The 17,283-nt window shown below is 52.5% G+C and overlaps 1 protein-coding gene across 1 annotated transcript in view; it reads right to left on the bottom strand.

Annotated features, from left to right (window-relative positions):
- The window catches only part of HUWE1 (HECT, UBA and WWE domain containing E3 ubiquitin protein ligase 1), a 159,811-nt gene that overhangs the window by 18,027 nt on the left and 124,501 nt on the right, over positions 1 to 17,283 (bottom strand). Inside the window, 8 exon segments of the mRNA XM_060252849.1 lie at positions 294 to 390; positions 3,778 to 3,905; positions 4,371 to 4,573; positions 5,373 to 5,505; positions 8,158 to 8,314; positions 8,416 to 8,534; positions 10,563 to 11,136; positions 16,443 to 16,983. Of these exon segments, the coding sequence (XP_060108832.1) occupies positions 294 to 390; positions 3,778 to 3,905; positions 4,371 to 4,573; positions 5,373 to 5,505; positions 8,158 to 8,314; positions 8,416 to 8,534; positions 10,563 to 11,136; positions 16,443 to 16,983 (1,952 nt within the window).

A 17,283-nucleotide genomic window follows, 5' to 3' on the forward strand; every position in this document is an offset into this window, starting at 1 on the left:
CTTGAAGATGGTGATCCTATCACCTCTCAGCCGCCTCCTCTCCAGGCTAAACATGCCCAGCGCCTTCAACCTTTCCTCATAGGACTTGGTCTCCAGACCCCTCACCATCTTTGTCGCCCTCCTCTGGACCCGTTCCAGCTTGTCTCTATCCTTCTTAAAATGTGGTGCCCAAAACTGAACACAATACTCCAGGTGAGGTCTTCCCAGATACCATCACTTCACGTGATCTGGACACTAGACTTCTGTTGATGCAGCCCCAAAATTGCATTAAACCTCTGAAGGCGGCTACTAACCGACGGACTGGGCGTCTTGCGTGGCGGGTGACGGCTGGTCCACGTCCATGGGCGACTCGTCTCTCCTCACCGAGCCCTCCGCCTGGTTCGATTCCGACTGAACAGAAGAGAGCGCCGTTAGTGGGAGGGGCTACTCCCTGCGGGGAACATCCAAGGAATGAATGCCGGAGAGGCAGGTTTATCAGCCTGCTGGCTCCCGCAAGGAAGGGAAGAAAACGGACCGCCGGATGAAGCTGCGCGTGATCCCTCTACTGCTCCCCCCCCCACCTCTACAGAGACCAGAGGAGGCTGAACAACATGCCGCTGTGCCCAAGCTAGAAATCTGCCACGAGGGGGGAAATTAACCAAACGATGGCACAGCTTCGAAATCAACAAGAGCAGCGGAGGAGGGGGAAAAAAGAGTTAGGAAGTATGACGTGCATGAAATCTGGAAAGGCGGAACGTTCGGAGCCAGGAGCGTGAGGGCAAAGCGCATGCACCATGGGGGGGGGGGAATCGCGGAGAGTAAAGAACGGAGAAGAGCGGGGAGAGGGAGCCGTCATCGGGGCCTAAGGTGCAGGGAACAAGCTTCTTGTTTTTTTTTAAATAGGATTTTTGTAAAGAAGGGCTTCTTGCTGAATGGGGCTTATGAGCCACAGCGGGAAGCAGCCAGCCTCTCCGCCCCAAAGCCATACACAGCAACTACAGTGAAACTAGTTAGGGACCAGGGCTTCTGGGCAACGCAGAAGACGACGACTGCAGATTTATACCCTTCGCTCTTCTCTCTGAATCGGAGACTCAGAGTGGCTTACACTCTCCTTTACCTTCCTCCCCCACAACAGACACCCTGTGAGGTGGGTGGGGCCGAGAGCGCTCTCACAGCAGCTGCCCTTTCAAGGACAACTCTTGCGAGAGTTACGGCTAACCGAAGGCCATTCCAGCAGCTGCAAGTGGAGGAGTGGGGAATCACAACCCTGTGAGGTGGGTGGGGCTGAGAGAGCTCTGACAGAAGCTGCCCTTTCAAGGACAGCTCTGCGAGGTTATGGGCTGACCAAAGGCCATTCCAGCAGCTGCAAGTGGAGGAGTGGGGAATTAAAAACCTGTGAGGTAGGTGGGGCTGAGAGGGCTCTCACAGCAGCTGCCCTTTCAAGGACAACTCCTGCGAGAGCTATGGCGGACCCAAGGTCATGCTAGCAGCTGCAAGTGGAGGAGTGGGGGATCAAACCCAGTTCTCCCAGATAAAGAGTCCACACACTTAACCACTACACCAAACTGGCTCTCCAACTGTGAGCACCTAGGGAAGAAGTGGGCCTGGAGGCTGCACACATTACTTCTGGGTCAGCTGTCACCCAATTGCCAATGTGCAAGAGGGCATATGGCGGTTATCATAAGTGGGAGTTTGGGTGTCGTAGCACAAAACCAGATTAAGAATGTAATAGAAGCCATGTTAGATCAGGCCAATGCCCCATTCAGTCCATCGCTCTGTCACACAGTGGCCAAAATCTAGGAGCCACCAGTGGGGCCAGAACTCCAGAAGCCCCCCCACTCTTGCCTCCCAGACCTCAAGAATACAGAGCACGACTGCCCTAGACAGAGTGTTCCACCTACACCTTGTGGCTAATGGCCACTGACGGATGTCTGTTCCGTATTTTTATCTCATTTTCTCTTGAAGCTGTTAATGCCTGTCTTGGCCACCGCTTCCTACGGCAGTGAATTTCACATGCTCATTACTCTTTGGGTGAAAAAACTACTTCCTTTGATCTGTTCTAAACCGCCTGCTCGTTCATTCTCTATAAATTCCCTATATTTTCTCACTTATCTCTATCTGCTCCGTCCAGAAGTAAATGCAGCCATTACAACTAATACTCCCCTCCAAGCTGCGGAGCGAGCAAAACTTCCATCTCGCGAGCTACTGATGTTAAAGTTGTGAGGAAGCGATTTGGCTGCTGCATAAATTAGTTTGCTCTGGGGCCATCCGTCCTGAGCGAAGACAAAAATGCGTGAGCTGGAGGCTAAAAAACTGTGAGCTAGCTCACACTGATTTAGCTTAGAAGAAGACCATAAATTTAAACCCTGCTTTTCTCTCTGAATCAGAGTTTCAGAGCGGCTTACAATCTCCTATATCTTCTCCCCACACAATAGACACCCTGAGGTGGGTGGGGCTGCGAGAGCTCTCCCAGAAGCTGCCCTTTCAAGGACAACTCCTGCGAGAGCTATGGCTGACCCAAGGCCATCCCAACAGCTGCAAGTGGAGGAGTAGGGGAATCAAACCTGGTTCTCCCAGATAAGACACTTCACCACTACACCAAACTGGCTCCCAATTGGCTTAGAGGGAACACTGGTTACAACCTTAGCACAGGAGCCCAGTGACAAAATGTGGTATCGCATGGACCATCACGAGCCTTCCTCCTCACAAAAAGCGTATTTAAAAGTGAAAACTGGGGTCCTTCTCAACTCTGTCAGTCAAAAGACTTTACAAAAGGGATGAGTAGGGAGGGAGAGCCAAGCTTGCTGGGAAGCAGGCACAGGGAGTGCATAAAACAAGCTTTAAGTCATAGAGTTGGAAGGGCCCTCCAGGGTCATCTAGTCCAACCTCCTGAACAATGCAGGAAACTCACAAACACCTCCCCCTAAATTCACAGGATCTTCATTGCTGTCAGAGGGCCATCTAGCCTCTGTTTCAAAACCTCCAAGGAAGGAGAGCCCACCACCTCCTGAGGAAGCCTGTTCCACTGAAGAACCGCTCTAACAGTCAGGAAGTTCCTCCTAATGTTGAGCCGGAAACTCTTTTGATTTAATTGCATAGAATCACAGAATTGGAAGGAACCTCCACACAGAGTTGGAAGGGACCTCCAGGATCATCTAGTCCAACCCCCTGCACAAAGCAGGAAACTCACAAACACCTCCCCCTAAATTCATAGGATCTTCATTGCTGCCAGAGGGCCATCCAGTCTCTGTTTCAAAACCTCCAAGGAAGGAGAGCCCACCACCTCCCGAGGAACCGCTCTAACAATCACAAAGTTCTTCCTAATGTGGAGCCAGAAAGTCATAAGAACATAAGAGAAGCCATGTTGGATCAGGCCAATGGCCCATCCAGTCCAACACTCTGTGTCACACAGAGGCAAAAAAAACCCCCAAGTGCCATCAGGAGATCCACCAGTGGGGCTAGAAGCCCCCCCACTGTGTCCCCTCCATAGCACCAAGAATACAGAGCATCACTTCCCCGGACAGATGTCACATGTCTCCTCTCCCCCAGCCCTTTCTGAAGTCCTCCACTCGGCCTCGGAAGCCAGGGTCTGGCTCACAGCCTGCCCCCCTCCCTCTTCAGCAAAGGAGCTGGTCTCCCTCCACCGAGAGGCTCCTCCGATGACAGACCAGAGAGGTAGGAACGGGTGGGGCTGGGCTGGAGGGAGGGAGAGGACAAAGAAGATGAGAAAAAAAGGAGGAGGGGAGTTTCAAATCAACAAAATGAGTGGCCTGCAAGCGCCACAGGCACCATGCTAACCGTTGTTGCTTGTTGCTGCCTCCGGGCCCTCTGACCCTCACGTACCATTTGTATAATGGCGTCAGCCTCAGCCTCCAGCTGCCGAACAGCGGCCTGGATGCTGCTAACTGAGCCCAGACCGGAAGTACCTGCCGGGAGAGAAAGAGAAGGGGGGGATGAGTGCGGCGGCGCTAGCATCTCGCCGTGCCAGGCTTGGTGTCCCTAGCGCAGAGGCACCCAGCCTTTTTGGCAACAGGGATCGGTTTTGTGGAAGACAATTTTCCCACGGACCGGTGGGGGTGGGGGTGCTGGGGGTTTTGCTGCCTCAGGCTGCCCCCATGCCCACACCCCGTCCCTGCCCGCCCCCCATTGGGGTTTTTTAAATGAAGAATAGGGAAAGGTCTCTGCTTCACTCCACGGCCCGGATGCTGACAGGTCACGGACTGGGGGGTAGGGACCCCTGCCCTAGCGGAGCTCTGAGTGCATGGAGCTCATAGATTTCCCAGCTCCGCAGCTGCCCGCCCGGTGTCCCCTCCCCAAACTACCCCCTCCCTGGCCTACAGTCCCCATCGCCCTGGGCAAAGGCTGGCTGGGGCCCCCCCCAGTTGTCGTACCTAGCCTGCCTGTCTGTTTGGCCTTTTTGTTGGCCCGGCGCGTGTCGTCCCGCAGCTGGATGATGACCTGCAGCACCCGCAGGAAGAACTTCTGCGTGGAGGTCTTGGAGGTCAGCATGGACATGGAGGGCAGCTGGAGCTCCCGGCCGCCCAGCGGACGCTTCTGCGAGGCGACGATCACCACGTTCTCGGCAATGTCAAACCTGGGGGGCGGGGGAAAGGGAAGAAGAGGATATTAGACTTATATCTCGCCCTATACTCTGAATCACAGAGTCTCAGAGCGGTCACGATCTCCTTTCCCTTCCTCCCCCACAACAAACACCCCGTGAATTGGTTGGGGCTGAGAGAGCTCTGACAGAAGCTGCCCTTTCAAGGACAACCTCTGCGAGAGCTATGGTTGACCCAAGGCAATTCCAGCAGCTGCAAGTGGAGGAGTGAGGAATCAAACCCTGTGAGGTGGGTGGGGCTAAGAGAACTCTGACAGAAGCTGCCCCTTCAAGGACAGAGCAGCCTACAATCTCCTTTCCCTTGCTCACCCACAACAGACACTCTGTGAAGTGGGTGGGGCTGAGAGAGCTCTGGCTGACCCAAGGTATTTCCAACAGCTTCAGGTGGAGGAGTGCAGAATTGAACCCTGTGAGGTGGGTGGGGCTGAGAGAGCTCTCACAGCAGCTACCCTTTCAAGGACAACTCCTGCAAGAGTTATGGCTGACCCAAGGCCATTCCAGCTGGCGCAAGTGGAGGAGTGGGGAATCAAACCCTGTGAGGCGGGTGGGGCTGAGAGGGCTCTCCCAGCAGCTGCCCTTTCAAGGACCGCTCTGCCAGAGCTATGGCTGATCCAAGGCCATTCCAGCAGGCGCAAGTGAAGGAGTGGGGAATCAAAGCCGGTTCTCCCAGATAAGAGTCTGCACACTTCACCACTACACCAAACTGGCGTGGGAGCGCATGTGTTGGTGGGAAACGCTCCGGAGGAAGGAGGAGGGGGGGACGAGAGAGACTCACCTGCTCTGCATCTTGCCTTTCAATCTGGTCGTCTGGGGCTGCTCCTCAGGAAGCCCATCCGGAGACAGGGACTCGCACTGGGCCCGGCGTTGCTGCTCCAGGTTGTACTCCCGCAACTCTGCCAGAAGAGTACCTGGGAGAGGGGGAAGTTTAAGGCTGAGAGAGCGGACTATAACTTGGTGAGAGGGAGGGGCAAAAACGTACCAGTGGGTGCATCAGCCAATCTGACCGACAAGCTTGTTGGCAACACACAAATCCAGCTGCCTGTTTGGAAGGAATTCCTGCAACTGGCAGCAACTTAGGGCACTGATTTCGGACAAACAAGTCTCGGATTCAGCGGGAGCTCACAGGAGCACAGCTCCTGAACCTTTCTGACAGTTCCACCTCCTCCTTCTCACCTTGTCCACTGAATAGTAGGTGCAGCTGCATAACAATCCCTGGATGAGCTGCACCACCTTTTTTTCCTACAAAACAACCCCTGGGAACAAAGCTGGTCACCAGAACTCCAAGTCATTCAGCCAGCCACATACTACTCCAGGAGTGGCCAAACTGTGGATCTTTCACACATCTGATGTGGCTCTTGAAGCCCCCACCACACATTGGTCAGCTTGGAGAAGGCATTTCCATTTTTAATTCGCTTCTCCAAGTCAAGCCAGCCGGCAACTTTGATAATTTATTTAAAGTTGCTTTCTTTCCACCTCTCCTCCGCCTCCATTTCCCTCCCTTCCTTCCGGCTCTCAAACATCTGATGTTTTTTTTCTATGTGGCTCTTACATTAAGCAAGCTTGGCCACCCCTGCGCCACACCTAAACCAAATTGGCTTGTTACGTGAACCACTCTGGGGGTGTCAGGATCGGCAAGCTGGTTAACAGCTTGGGAAAATGTCCCACCAAAGGAGGGGATACAGGAGGAGCTGCGCTTGTGAAATGTGTGAGGGGTAAAGATGGGAGAAGCAAGAACTTGGGGGTGAAATCCATAACTGCAAATGACTTGGTTAAGTTTCTCTCTCCAATAAGCAAAACATACTCAAAAGGGTCTCATGGACAGCCGGGATACAGGGCTGTGGCCAGCGGTGATTCTGTGGCTTTGCAGAGGGCCAACCTCATTGGCTCCGACTACAGCTGTAGGGTGGGCAGACCCACACGCTCGCAGGTCTCCTGCCAAATATGTGGCACATAGCCACGGATGGACCTCTGCTCTGTATGTTTATCGAATCCCCCTGTGAAGCTATCTATGCTCGTAGCCGCCATGTGTTAAGGAATCTTTGGGTGAATAATAATAAGAAGAAGATATTGGATTTATATCCCGCCCTCCACTCCGAAGAGTCTCAGAGCGGCTCACAGTCTCCTTTCCCTTCCTCCCCACAACAGACACCCTGTGAGGTGGGTGGCTGGAGAGGGCTCTCTCAACAGCTGCCCTTTCAAGGACAACCTCTGCCAGAGCTATGGCTGACCCAAGGCCATTCCAGCAGCTGCAAGTGGAGGAGTGGGGAATCAAACCCGGTTCTCCCAGATAAGAGTCTGCACACTTAACCACTACACCAAACTGGCTCTTCCTTTGATCTGTTCTAAGCCTACTGCTCACTCATTTCATGGAGTGCCCGTGAGTTCTTGTACTGTGAAAAAAGGACATTTCTCTCCCTTCTCTATTTCATGCATAATCTTGTAAACCTCTACCGCGTCACCCTCAACCGTAATTTCTCCAGCGGAAGAACCTTAAGCTCTTTAACCTTTCTTCATAGGAAAGGTGTACCACCCCCTTAATCATTCTAGTTGCCCTTTTCTGCACTTTTCCCAATGCTATAGTATCTTTTTTGAGGTGTGGGCGACCGAAACTGTACAGGATATTCCAAATGAAGCTGTGCCATCAATTTATACAGGGGCATGATGATACTGGCTGATTTGTTTGCAACCCCCTTCCTAATAATCCCCAGCATAGCATTATGAGTTGACATCTCATCTTCCTCAGACTGTGGGCTCTTATCCTGACTATGTGAGCCTTAAGTAGATATGTGGTGGTGGGGCCCGTTTTGTCCTATATCAAGGGCGCCTAGCCACCAGCGCAGTGTGTGTTCGTGGATCCATACCCACACCCCCAAACCATTGGGTCTTCTCTCTTTTCAACAAAATGCTGGTTGTTTTGCTGCTGCCTCAATGGACCTCTTCCATGCAAGACTGGTAATTATAGCCCTCCCACAAAACTGCTTCCCCTCTTTTGGTCCTGCCCTTCCTTAGCTAGCTCTCTCTGTGTGTTTAGTGTGCATGTAGTTCAATTTTTATCCTTTTTTTAAAAATAAAACTTTTCTGGTTGAAAAAAAAAAGATTGGTGGTAGGAATGGATGTGTGTGTGTGTGTGAGGGGGGGAATGCTGCTGAATCTCACACAATTCAGTCAAGCTACACCACTGAGGTGAAGAAAAACCTCCAAGTTCACTAGCCGTGCTAACCAGCCTTCTCCATCTCATATACACAGTTTAAATCCCCTCCTGCCAAAACGCCACGCTTCCAAGACCACTCTACTCCGCTCCCTCTTCCTAACTTTAAGATAGTCACTGGAAAGTCTACATTCCCTTAAATTTTACATAAAGCACGCAGACACCAACAACTGCACCCTGCTAAGCTACCTAGAGAGCAGTGCACCAAGAACCCTGTGGATATGAGCAACCTACTTGGCAGTGTTGCTCCACTCCCTGACCCTCCCGACTCAGGGCTGGAAGGTTGCACAGCCGCTAATCCCAGCCACGCCTCCCCCAACCGGCACTGCCTGGACCCCGTTTTGCTCTCTACCTATCTGCTTGCAGAGCGTGTAGCCCAGCTGATGGGCTCCGTTCAGCAGCAGCTTGAGGACAGTATCCCGTGTCGCTGGGTCGCCCCGCGACAGCTGCAAGAGGACGTTGGCGGCGTCTTCCAGGCCTTCCTCGGAGCAGGAGTGGGACGTCAATACCTAGCGTAGAAGAAGAGGGTCAGCTACTGTGCAGAGGAGGCTGAACCGTCCTCTCCTTTTGTGCGGAGCGTGGCCACCCCCCAATTTCACAGAAGCCTCACCTCCACAGAGAGCTGTAGCTGGTTCTCCGTTAGGCCCGAGGCGGCCATTTTGCTGTCAGGCCCGCCTCCGCCTCCCCCGTCGCTCACCTTGGCTGGCGATTTGCTGTTTTTTGCGATAGCTGTTGAGAACAAGAAGATTCAGGCTAGCAAGACCTTGGAATGAACACATGGATCGATGGGAGGGGCACCTGGCAAAATCTTCACCCACTTTTCTGAGCCCACGCCTCCTCGGGAACAGTCCCTAGCTGTCCTATGTGACTTCGACTACCTTTCCTACTCTAAAACCTTTGCGTCTGCTCTCCAGTAGAAGTGTCATACAGCTCTGTCTCCTGTTATTGGCATCACACCCAACCCTTGGTCATGGCATGTGTATTCTGAAATCCAAGGGGAATGCAGAAAAGGCATGGAGTGCGGACTCAGGCAGTGAATCCAGCATCCAAGTTGCGTTTTCCTATTAAAAGATCTCTGGCCCTTATGCTTCAGCAATAGGCCAAAGGACTGAATGATTAAGATTTCCAGTAGTTGGAGGATGAAGTCAGAGGGCTTCAACAACCCCGCATGGCTCTAAGTTCCTCCCTACCTGTTTTTAACATAAGAGACCAGTGGTACACCTAGTCCAGCGGTTCCCAACCTTTCTGGCACCAGGGACTGGTTTCTGGGAAAACAATTTTTCCAGGGAATGGGGGGCAGTGCTAAGATTTTTGCTGCCCCCACCCATGCCCCTGTCCCTATCTCCCCATGAGGGGGGAGCCTAGGGCTGCTTCTACCACCTCCCCACTAGGTGGCGAGGGGCAGAAGCAGCCAATCAGCCTCCCCCTCTCATTTAAAGACCCCTGCCGATCTGGGGGCTGCACTGCCTCTTTCGTCCACCTGGATCCGTGGGCTGCTCTGCCTGCTAGGGGAGGCAGCTTTGGAGGGAGGCAGCACCGCCTCTTTCATCCACCAAGGTCCCGGGTGGGCGAGACAGGCAGCGCGGCCCGGTCGTGGGTTGGGGATCTCTGATCTAGTCCATCCAGCATCCTGCCTCACAATATTGCCTACCACTTTCTCTGGAGGTCCAACAGCAGGGCTTAGAGCCCAAGGGCCTTCCCCCTTAACGTTGCCACCTAGCACTGGGATTCAGAGGCTTACTGCTTCTGAATGTGGAGGCTCCCCTCGGGCATCACAGCTAGCAGCTACTGACAGAATTAACAACATCATGAGTGTACAAGAGTGAGGAAGCCCCCCAGCAAAATTACGCAGGGTTATGTACATATCAGAAAACTTGCACTTCTGGGGCACAGAATTCTAAAAAGACCCAAGCAACCGTGATTCAGATGAACATAGGAAGCTGCCTTATACCGAAGCAGACCCTTGGTCCATCAAAGTCGGTATTGTCTACTCAGACTGGCAGCGGATCTTCAGGGTCTCAAGCTGAGGTTTTTCACGCCTACTTGCCTGGACCCTTTTTAGTTGGAGATGCCGGGGACTGAACCTGGGACCTTCTATTTACCAAGCAGATGCTCTACCACTGAGCCACCATCCCTCCCAAAGCCCTGCCTTTGGCCCTAGGACTCAGAAAGGAAAAGAAATGAGGGGGAAGAGGGGAGAAGAATCCATAAGCACATAAGAGAAGCCACGTTGGATCAGGCCAGTGGCCCATCCAGTCCAACACTCTGTCACACAGTGACCCAAAAAAACCCAAGTGCCATCAGGAGGTGCACCGGTGGGGCTAGAAACCCTCCCATTGTGGCCCCCCTGCAAGCACCAAGAATACAGAGCATCACTGCCCCAGACATAAGAACATAAAAGAAGCCATGTTGGATCAGGCCAATGGCCCATCCAGTCCAACACTCTGTGTCACACAGTGGCCCAAAAACCCCCAAGTGCCATCAAGAGGTCCACCAGTGGGGCTAGAAGCCCTCCCACTGTGCCCCCCAAGCACCAAGAATACAGAGCAACACTGCCCCAGACAGGGAGTTCCAACGATACGCTGTGGCTAACAGCCACTGATGGACCTCTGTGCTCCATACTCTTATCCAACCCCCTCTTGAAGCCAGCTATGCTTGTAGCCACTGCCACCTCCTGTGGCAGTGAATTCCAGCCTTTGGGTGAAAAAGGACTTCCTTCCAACCTAACCCCCCTCTCTCCACCGGCGCGGGACTTACTGGTCACAGTGATGGGGGCAGCAGATGTGGCGGTTACTGTGGCGGCACCAGAGGAGGCGATAGAAGCAGCGGTGGCGGCGGCTGTGGCAGCAGCCACGGCGGCTGCTGCAGCCAGGGCAGGGGCAGGAGCGGGTGCCGGGGTGGTGCTGGTGGTGGCAGAGGCAGCGGCGGCGGCGTGGTTGGCGGCTCCCTCGGCCGCGGCCTTGTTCTCGGGCAGAGCGATGGAGATGAGGGAGAGGAGGCGCAGCAGCTTCTCGGTCAGCAGGGAGCTCCGCCTGATGACCGGGTGGGAGAGCATGTTCATCAGCTGGCCCAGGGGAGAGGCCTCCAGGCTGTAGGGGGAGCTCTCCCCCTCCAAGCCGGAGCTCACAGGCACGGACTTGATGGAGTTCTTCCCCTTGCGGCTAACGTTCATGTTGTCCAGTTTGACCAGCAAGTCCCAAAAGTCAGTGGAGATGCCGCTGGAGCCCGTCTGGCCCGGGCAAGGGCTGCCCGACTGCTTGGTGCCCCGCTCCCGCTCGCTTTCACAGTTGGTCTCTTTGGTCCGCTGCTGTGTGAAGTGGCTGGGGAACACCTGGGGAGGGGAGGGGAGGGGAGAAAGAATGTCATTCTGCTAGGACTGCCCAAGCAGTGCAGGAATGTCGAAGGGAAGACAGTGACGTCTCACACTGTCAGCACTGGACTAGGCGCTGCTTTGTTCAATTTTCTTTAGGCAGTCAAGGTGGTTTGAGCCCCCACTTCACCTCACCTCACCCCACCCCCAATGCCACTTTATTGGCTCAGGGGGGCCCTAGGACCTGCTGAAACGTGAAAGGGGGGCATCCCCATAAACATTTCCAAATATCTCTCAGCAAATGGGCAACATCAACCCGTACATGTGCCTTCTCTGTTGAGGCCCCCACCTCATGGAATGAGATCAGGAAGACTCTCTTCTCAAAGTTTTCCACAAACAATGCAAAAACTGAACTACTCAAGGTGAAGATGATGATGATATTGGATTTATATCCTGCTTTATACTCTGAATCTCAGAGTCTCAGAACAGTCATAATCTCCTTTACCTTCCCCCCCCCACAACAGACACCCTGTAAGCTGGGTGCAGCTGAGAGAGTTCTGACAGAAGCTGCCCTTTCAAGGACAACTCTGCAGGAGCTATGGGTGACCCAAGGCCATTCCAGCAGCTGCAAGTGGAGGAGTGGGAAATCAAACTCAGTTCTCCCAGATAAGAGTCCATGCACTTAACCACTACACCAAACTCAGCTCTTCTACGTGGGCAATTGGGTTGCACTGTACTGAATGATTTTGAAAGTTACTTTGATAAATTAGGGACTGTATACTACTGTGATTTGCTTGCTGAAACTAGGATCCTACCACCTGATTTTTTTTTTTTATCATTTAAATGCATCACGCTAAAACTTGGGCTTTACTTCTGATTCTGATTGATTCCACAACCTAATTACGATCGCACTGTTTATCGAATGTCCCATCCTGTCGATTGCACTGACTCACTCTATGTAATCCATCTTGAGTCCAAGTGAGGAAGGCAGCCTACATGTGATGTTAACAATAATAAAAAAATAAGCAATCTACTTTGCATTCAAACGTATGCTATTATAACAAGGACTGGGGAACTACAAGCTGCTTAGCATTAGAATCACAGAATTGGAAGGGACCTCCAGGGTCATCCAGTCCAACCCCCTGCACAATGCAGGAAACTGACAAACACCTCCCCCTAAATTCACAGGATCTTCATTGCTGTCAAATGGCCATCTAGCCTCTGTTGAAAAACCTCCAAGGGAGGAGAGCCCACCACCTCCCGAGGAAGCCTGTTCCACGAAGGAATCGCTCTAACGGTCAGGAAGTTCTTCCTAATGTTGAGCCAGAAACTCTTTTGATTTAATTTCATAAAATCACAGAATTGGAAGGGACCTCCACACAGAGTTGGAAGGTGCCTCCAGGGTCATCCAGTCCAACACCCTTCACAATGCAGGAAACTCACAAACGCCTCCCCCTAAATTCACAGGATCTTCATTGCTGCCAGAGGGTCATCGAGCCTCTGTTTAAAAACCTCCAAGGAAGGAGAGCCCACCACCTCCCGAGGAAGCCTGTTCCACTGAGAAACCCTTCTAACAGTCAGGAAGTTCTTCCTAATAGAATCCTAGAGTTGGATGGAACCGCCAGGGCCATCTAGTCCAACCCCCTGCACAATGCCAGAAACTCACAAACGCCTCCCCCTAAATTCACAGGATCTTCATTGCTGCCAGAGGGTCATCGAGCCTCTGTTTAAAAACCTCCAAGGAAGGAGAGCCCACCACTGCCACAGGAAGCCTATTCCACTGAGGAACTGCTCTATTAGGAAGTTCTTCCTGATGTTTGGCTGAAAACTCGAAAAGAGTTTGAGAACATTTTGGATTCATAAAACTCTGTTGTGTTTTAATTGTGTTGTGAGTCTCTTCGAAAATTTACACCCTGCTTTTTGTTCCACGTTCAACTTTAAAAACCGTTTAAAACAAACAGACAACGTAACTCCCTTTGCACTGCTGGCCTCCTTTGGGCAGAACCACAAAATAAGAAGTCCCTGTGCTTTCAAATTCACTGAACTCAAGTTGCAATTACGAGCAGAGACAAGTCCACAAAAGGGACAGGAAAATTCTGCGTTTCTACTTCATGACAGTGACTCTGAAAGAAGCTGAGTTTGAGGGCTGTAGCCAGGATTTGTCGTTTGGGGAGCTGGGGGGAACCGGGGGAGCTGCCTTAAATTCCACAAGCTAACCCCCACCCCCCACCCCCTTGGCTCCGCAACGCTGTGTCAAGAAACGGGAGAGAAAAAAAGCGAAAAGACTAGCAGTGATGCTACTGCTTGTTCAGAGTGGCAGTAAGCAAAAGGGGTCCTCCAATGGAGCGGCCATACAATTGGAGGGGGGCTGAAAGGATGGACCTGCCCCCCCCCCCCAGGCCCGACTGCAGTTATGGGCTTACTGCAGAGCACTTTGGGTCAAGCCAGCCACACATGGGGAGGGAGAGAGAAGTTCACGGCTGCTGCTTTCTAGTCCTCCAGGAGGTACAAAGGGCAGTGCTGACACACAAGCCGCTGTACGAGAACAGGAAGGGTATCCAAACGAGCCAACCTTTTGCTCCGTGACAGGATATCCTGTATTGAAAGCATAAGGCTGAGAACTGGCTCGATCTTTCTCCGGAAACGGAAAACAAACCTCCCTGAAAGGAGGTTTATCACCACTGCCACTGCCAACGGCAGGGGAAGGGAAGGGCAGGTCCGGCTCTCCTGTCACCCGCGTGACGAGTCTTACGGTTTGCTAGCGTTCTGATCTGTTACAGCTGTGCCATGCAGTGGGGATTCTCTTCTGACACCCTTCCACTTATTTTTTTTTAAAAGTCTTTAAGAAAAACCCCTTTTCTCCCCCAAGATCAGACAGGTTTATGTACGGGTGTGGAAGTTGGACAATGAAGAAGGCGGATTCTTTTAAAACGGAATGGGGGAGGAGACTTTTACGCAGGGGTGGCCAAACGGTGGCTTGGGAGCCACATATTGTGTGGCTCCTGAAACCTCCCTTTGGCCAGCTTGGAGAAGGCATTTCTCTCTTTAAATCACTTTGCCAAGCCGGCCAGCGGCTTGGGAGAATTCATGTCAAGTTAAAATTGCTTTATTTCCACCTCTCTCTTCCCCATCTATTTTTCCTTCCTTCCCTTAAACATCTGACGCTAACGTCTTGCGGCTCTCAAACATCTGACGCTGATTCTACGTGGCTCTCACGTTAAAGCAAGTTTGGCCGCCCCTTCCTTTATGGATACTGCGGACTGCCAAAACATCAAAGAAGTGGGTTTCCAGACCAAATCGAGCCTGAACTCTCCCTAGAAGCTGAAACGACTGAACTGAGGCTGTCGTACTTTGGTCACGTTATGAGAAGAGTCCCTGGAAAAGTCCCTGGAAAAGGCTGCTTCATGTGTCTTACATGAAGGCTGCTTCATGTGTTCATGTCTCTTACAAGATTATGCATGGGATGGAGGGACGGTGGCTCAGTGGTAGAGCATCTGCTTGGGAAGCAGAAGGTCCCAGGTTCAATCCCTGGCATCTCCAAAAAAGGGTCCAGGCAAATAGGTGTGAAAACCACAGCTTGAGACACTGGAGAGCCGTTGCCAGTCTGAGAAGACAATACTGACTTTGATGGACCAAGGGTCTGATTCAGTATAAGGCAGCTTTATATGTTCATATGACATAAGAACGTAAGAGAAGCCATGTTGGATCAGGCCAATGGCCCATCCAGTCCAACACACTGTATCACACAGTGGCCAAAATACACGCACATACACACACACACTGTAGCTAACAGCCACTGATAGACCTCTGCTCCATATGTTTATCCAATCCCCTCTTGAAGCTGGCTATGCTTGTAGCCGCCGTCACCTCCTGTGGCAGCGAATTCCACGTGTTAATCACCCTTTGGGTGAAGAAGGACTTCCTTCTATCCGTTTTAACCTGACTGCTCAGCAATTTCATCGAATGCCCACGAGTTCTTGTATTGTGAGAAAGGGAGAAAAGGACTTCTTTCTCTACTTTCTCCATCCCATGCATAATCTTGTAAGAGACATGAACACATGAAGCAGCCTTCATGTAAGACACATGAAGCAGCCTTCTACTGAATCAGACCATCAGTCCATCAACACTGTCTACTCAGTCTGACGGGGGCTCCCCAAGATCTCAAGCCGAGGTTTTTCACATCACCTCCCACCTGATATTTTAAACTGGAGATGCCAGGCATTGATTGATCCCTGGGGTCTTCTGCGTACCAAGCAGAGGCTCTGCCCCTGAGTCACAGCCCCTCCCCTGATAATAACGCTAAACAAAGCTGAAAGCAGCAGGAGAAGGCGAAGACCCAACAAGGGATGGACTCAAGAAAGTGACTCAGGATCAGCTCTTGTTAACAAGAGATGGATTGACTTGAGCGAGGCTGTTAGCAACAGGACGTTCTGGAGGACGATAATTCATAGAGCTGCTGTAAGTTGGAGGCAACCTGAGAGCATTCAACACACACAAAAGCAGTCCTAACTCCAGGCCCGTAGCTGGAGGGTTTCCAGGAGGTTCCAACCCTCCAATCCAACCCTTATTCTACCTTTTGGGCCCCTCCAATCAGCTGATTGGAGGGGCCATTTTTATTTATTTACTAATGAAAGTGTTAGTTTTAACACTCATTTTAGCTCCAAGGCATTCTGTAGGTCTCACAACTGTGTGAACGTTCTACCCTACCCATGGCTGTTCTCTGTTTGCAGATTTTTAACGTTAGTATTGATGTTACTGTTCACTAAAAGGCAATCATATTAAACCTGCCTTGCTGTGCCAGGCCTGAGAAGCTGGGTTAAAAGAAGAAGATGATGAAGATATTGGATTTATATCCCACCCTCCACTCCGAAGAGTCTCAGAGCGGCTCACAATCTCCTTGACCTTCCTCTCCTACAACAGACACCCTGTGGGGTGGGTGGGGCTGGAGAGGGCTCTCACAGCAGCTGCCCTTTCAAGGACAACCTCTGTCAGAGCTATGGCTGACCCAAGGCCATGCTAGCAGGTGCAAGTGGAGGAGTGGGGAATCAAACCTGGTTCTCCCAAAGAAGAGTCCGCACACTTAACCACTACACCAAATTGGCACTGTTGGTTGGAAGCAACAGAATCAAATTACGCTCTTAAGCATAATCATTAGGGCCCCCGCAAAACGAAAATCCTGGCTTTGGGCCTTGCCAAATGAAAAATTCTGGCTACAGGCCTGCCTAACTCCTTCAGGCTCTCGTTTCAAAGACAGACACCCACCCTGCTATTCTTCCTACTGCACAAGAAGCACTGCCACAGACCGCCCCGCCGCCCACCGTCTTCACCTTGGCGAGCTGGATGAGCGTATCGAGGACATGCCGGCAGACCACGGGAGCGGCCTGGGGGTGTATGTGGACAGTGGAGCCAGCGGCGGCATGCTTCTCCGTGTGCTTCCGCCCTCCCGCTCGCTGGATCTGGAAGATGTTGGTTCGGCAGCCCAGGGCGGCGTCCATGGAGACCGAGAGCCAGGAAAGCTGCCCCGAGCTCTTGGACTCCATCTTGTGCAGGAGGTCCAGTGGGCGGCTGTCGGAGGCACAGGCCTTGGCGGCACGCTTGCCTTTGTCGTCGGGGGCGGCAGCTCCTTTGGGAGTCTCTATGCACAGCTCGCTCTCGCTGCTGCGCTGGAGGATGGAGAGCAGGCTGCGGATCACCCAGCTGCGCGTCTGCGCGTGGTAGCAGAGGTTCCGTAGCACCCGGTGGAGCCGGCTTGTGTTCAGCTTGGGCTCGTCCACAAAAAGGAGCACCAGCAGGCAGGACAAGGCCTCGTGGTCCAGCAGGAGGCGCCCCCGCAGACGCAGCAGGCTGTCCACGTTGCTGCCAGAGGGCCTGCAGACGGAGCGACAAGGAAGAGTCAGTGCCGGGCTCGGAGGGTTTTAAAAAAAACAAAACCCCACGGTGGAATTCTTTAAACGGCATCCCCTTCTTCCTAAGCCGGGGTGCCCAACCTTTTCCAGCATGCGGCCACACAGTAGTAGGAGCAGCCACAAAAATGGCTCCATTTCCAGTCCAGAAATTATCCTACCTCTGTGTTTCAGAAGTGGCTACTCTGGGCCTAGTCCGGGGTTAGCCAAACTGCAGCTCGGGGGCCACATGTGGCTCTTTCATGCATTCTGAGTGACTCCTGAA

Source organism: Heteronotia binoei, chromosome 13, assembly GCF_032191835.1.
Source record: "Heteronotia binoei isolate CCM8104 ecotype False Entrance Well chromosome 13, APGP_CSIRO_Hbin_v1, whole genome shotgun sequence".
In the NCBI taxonomy this organism is placed as follows: domain Eukaryota; kingdom Metazoa; phylum Chordata; class Lepidosauria; order Squamata; family Gekkonidae; genus Heteronotia; species Heteronotia binoei.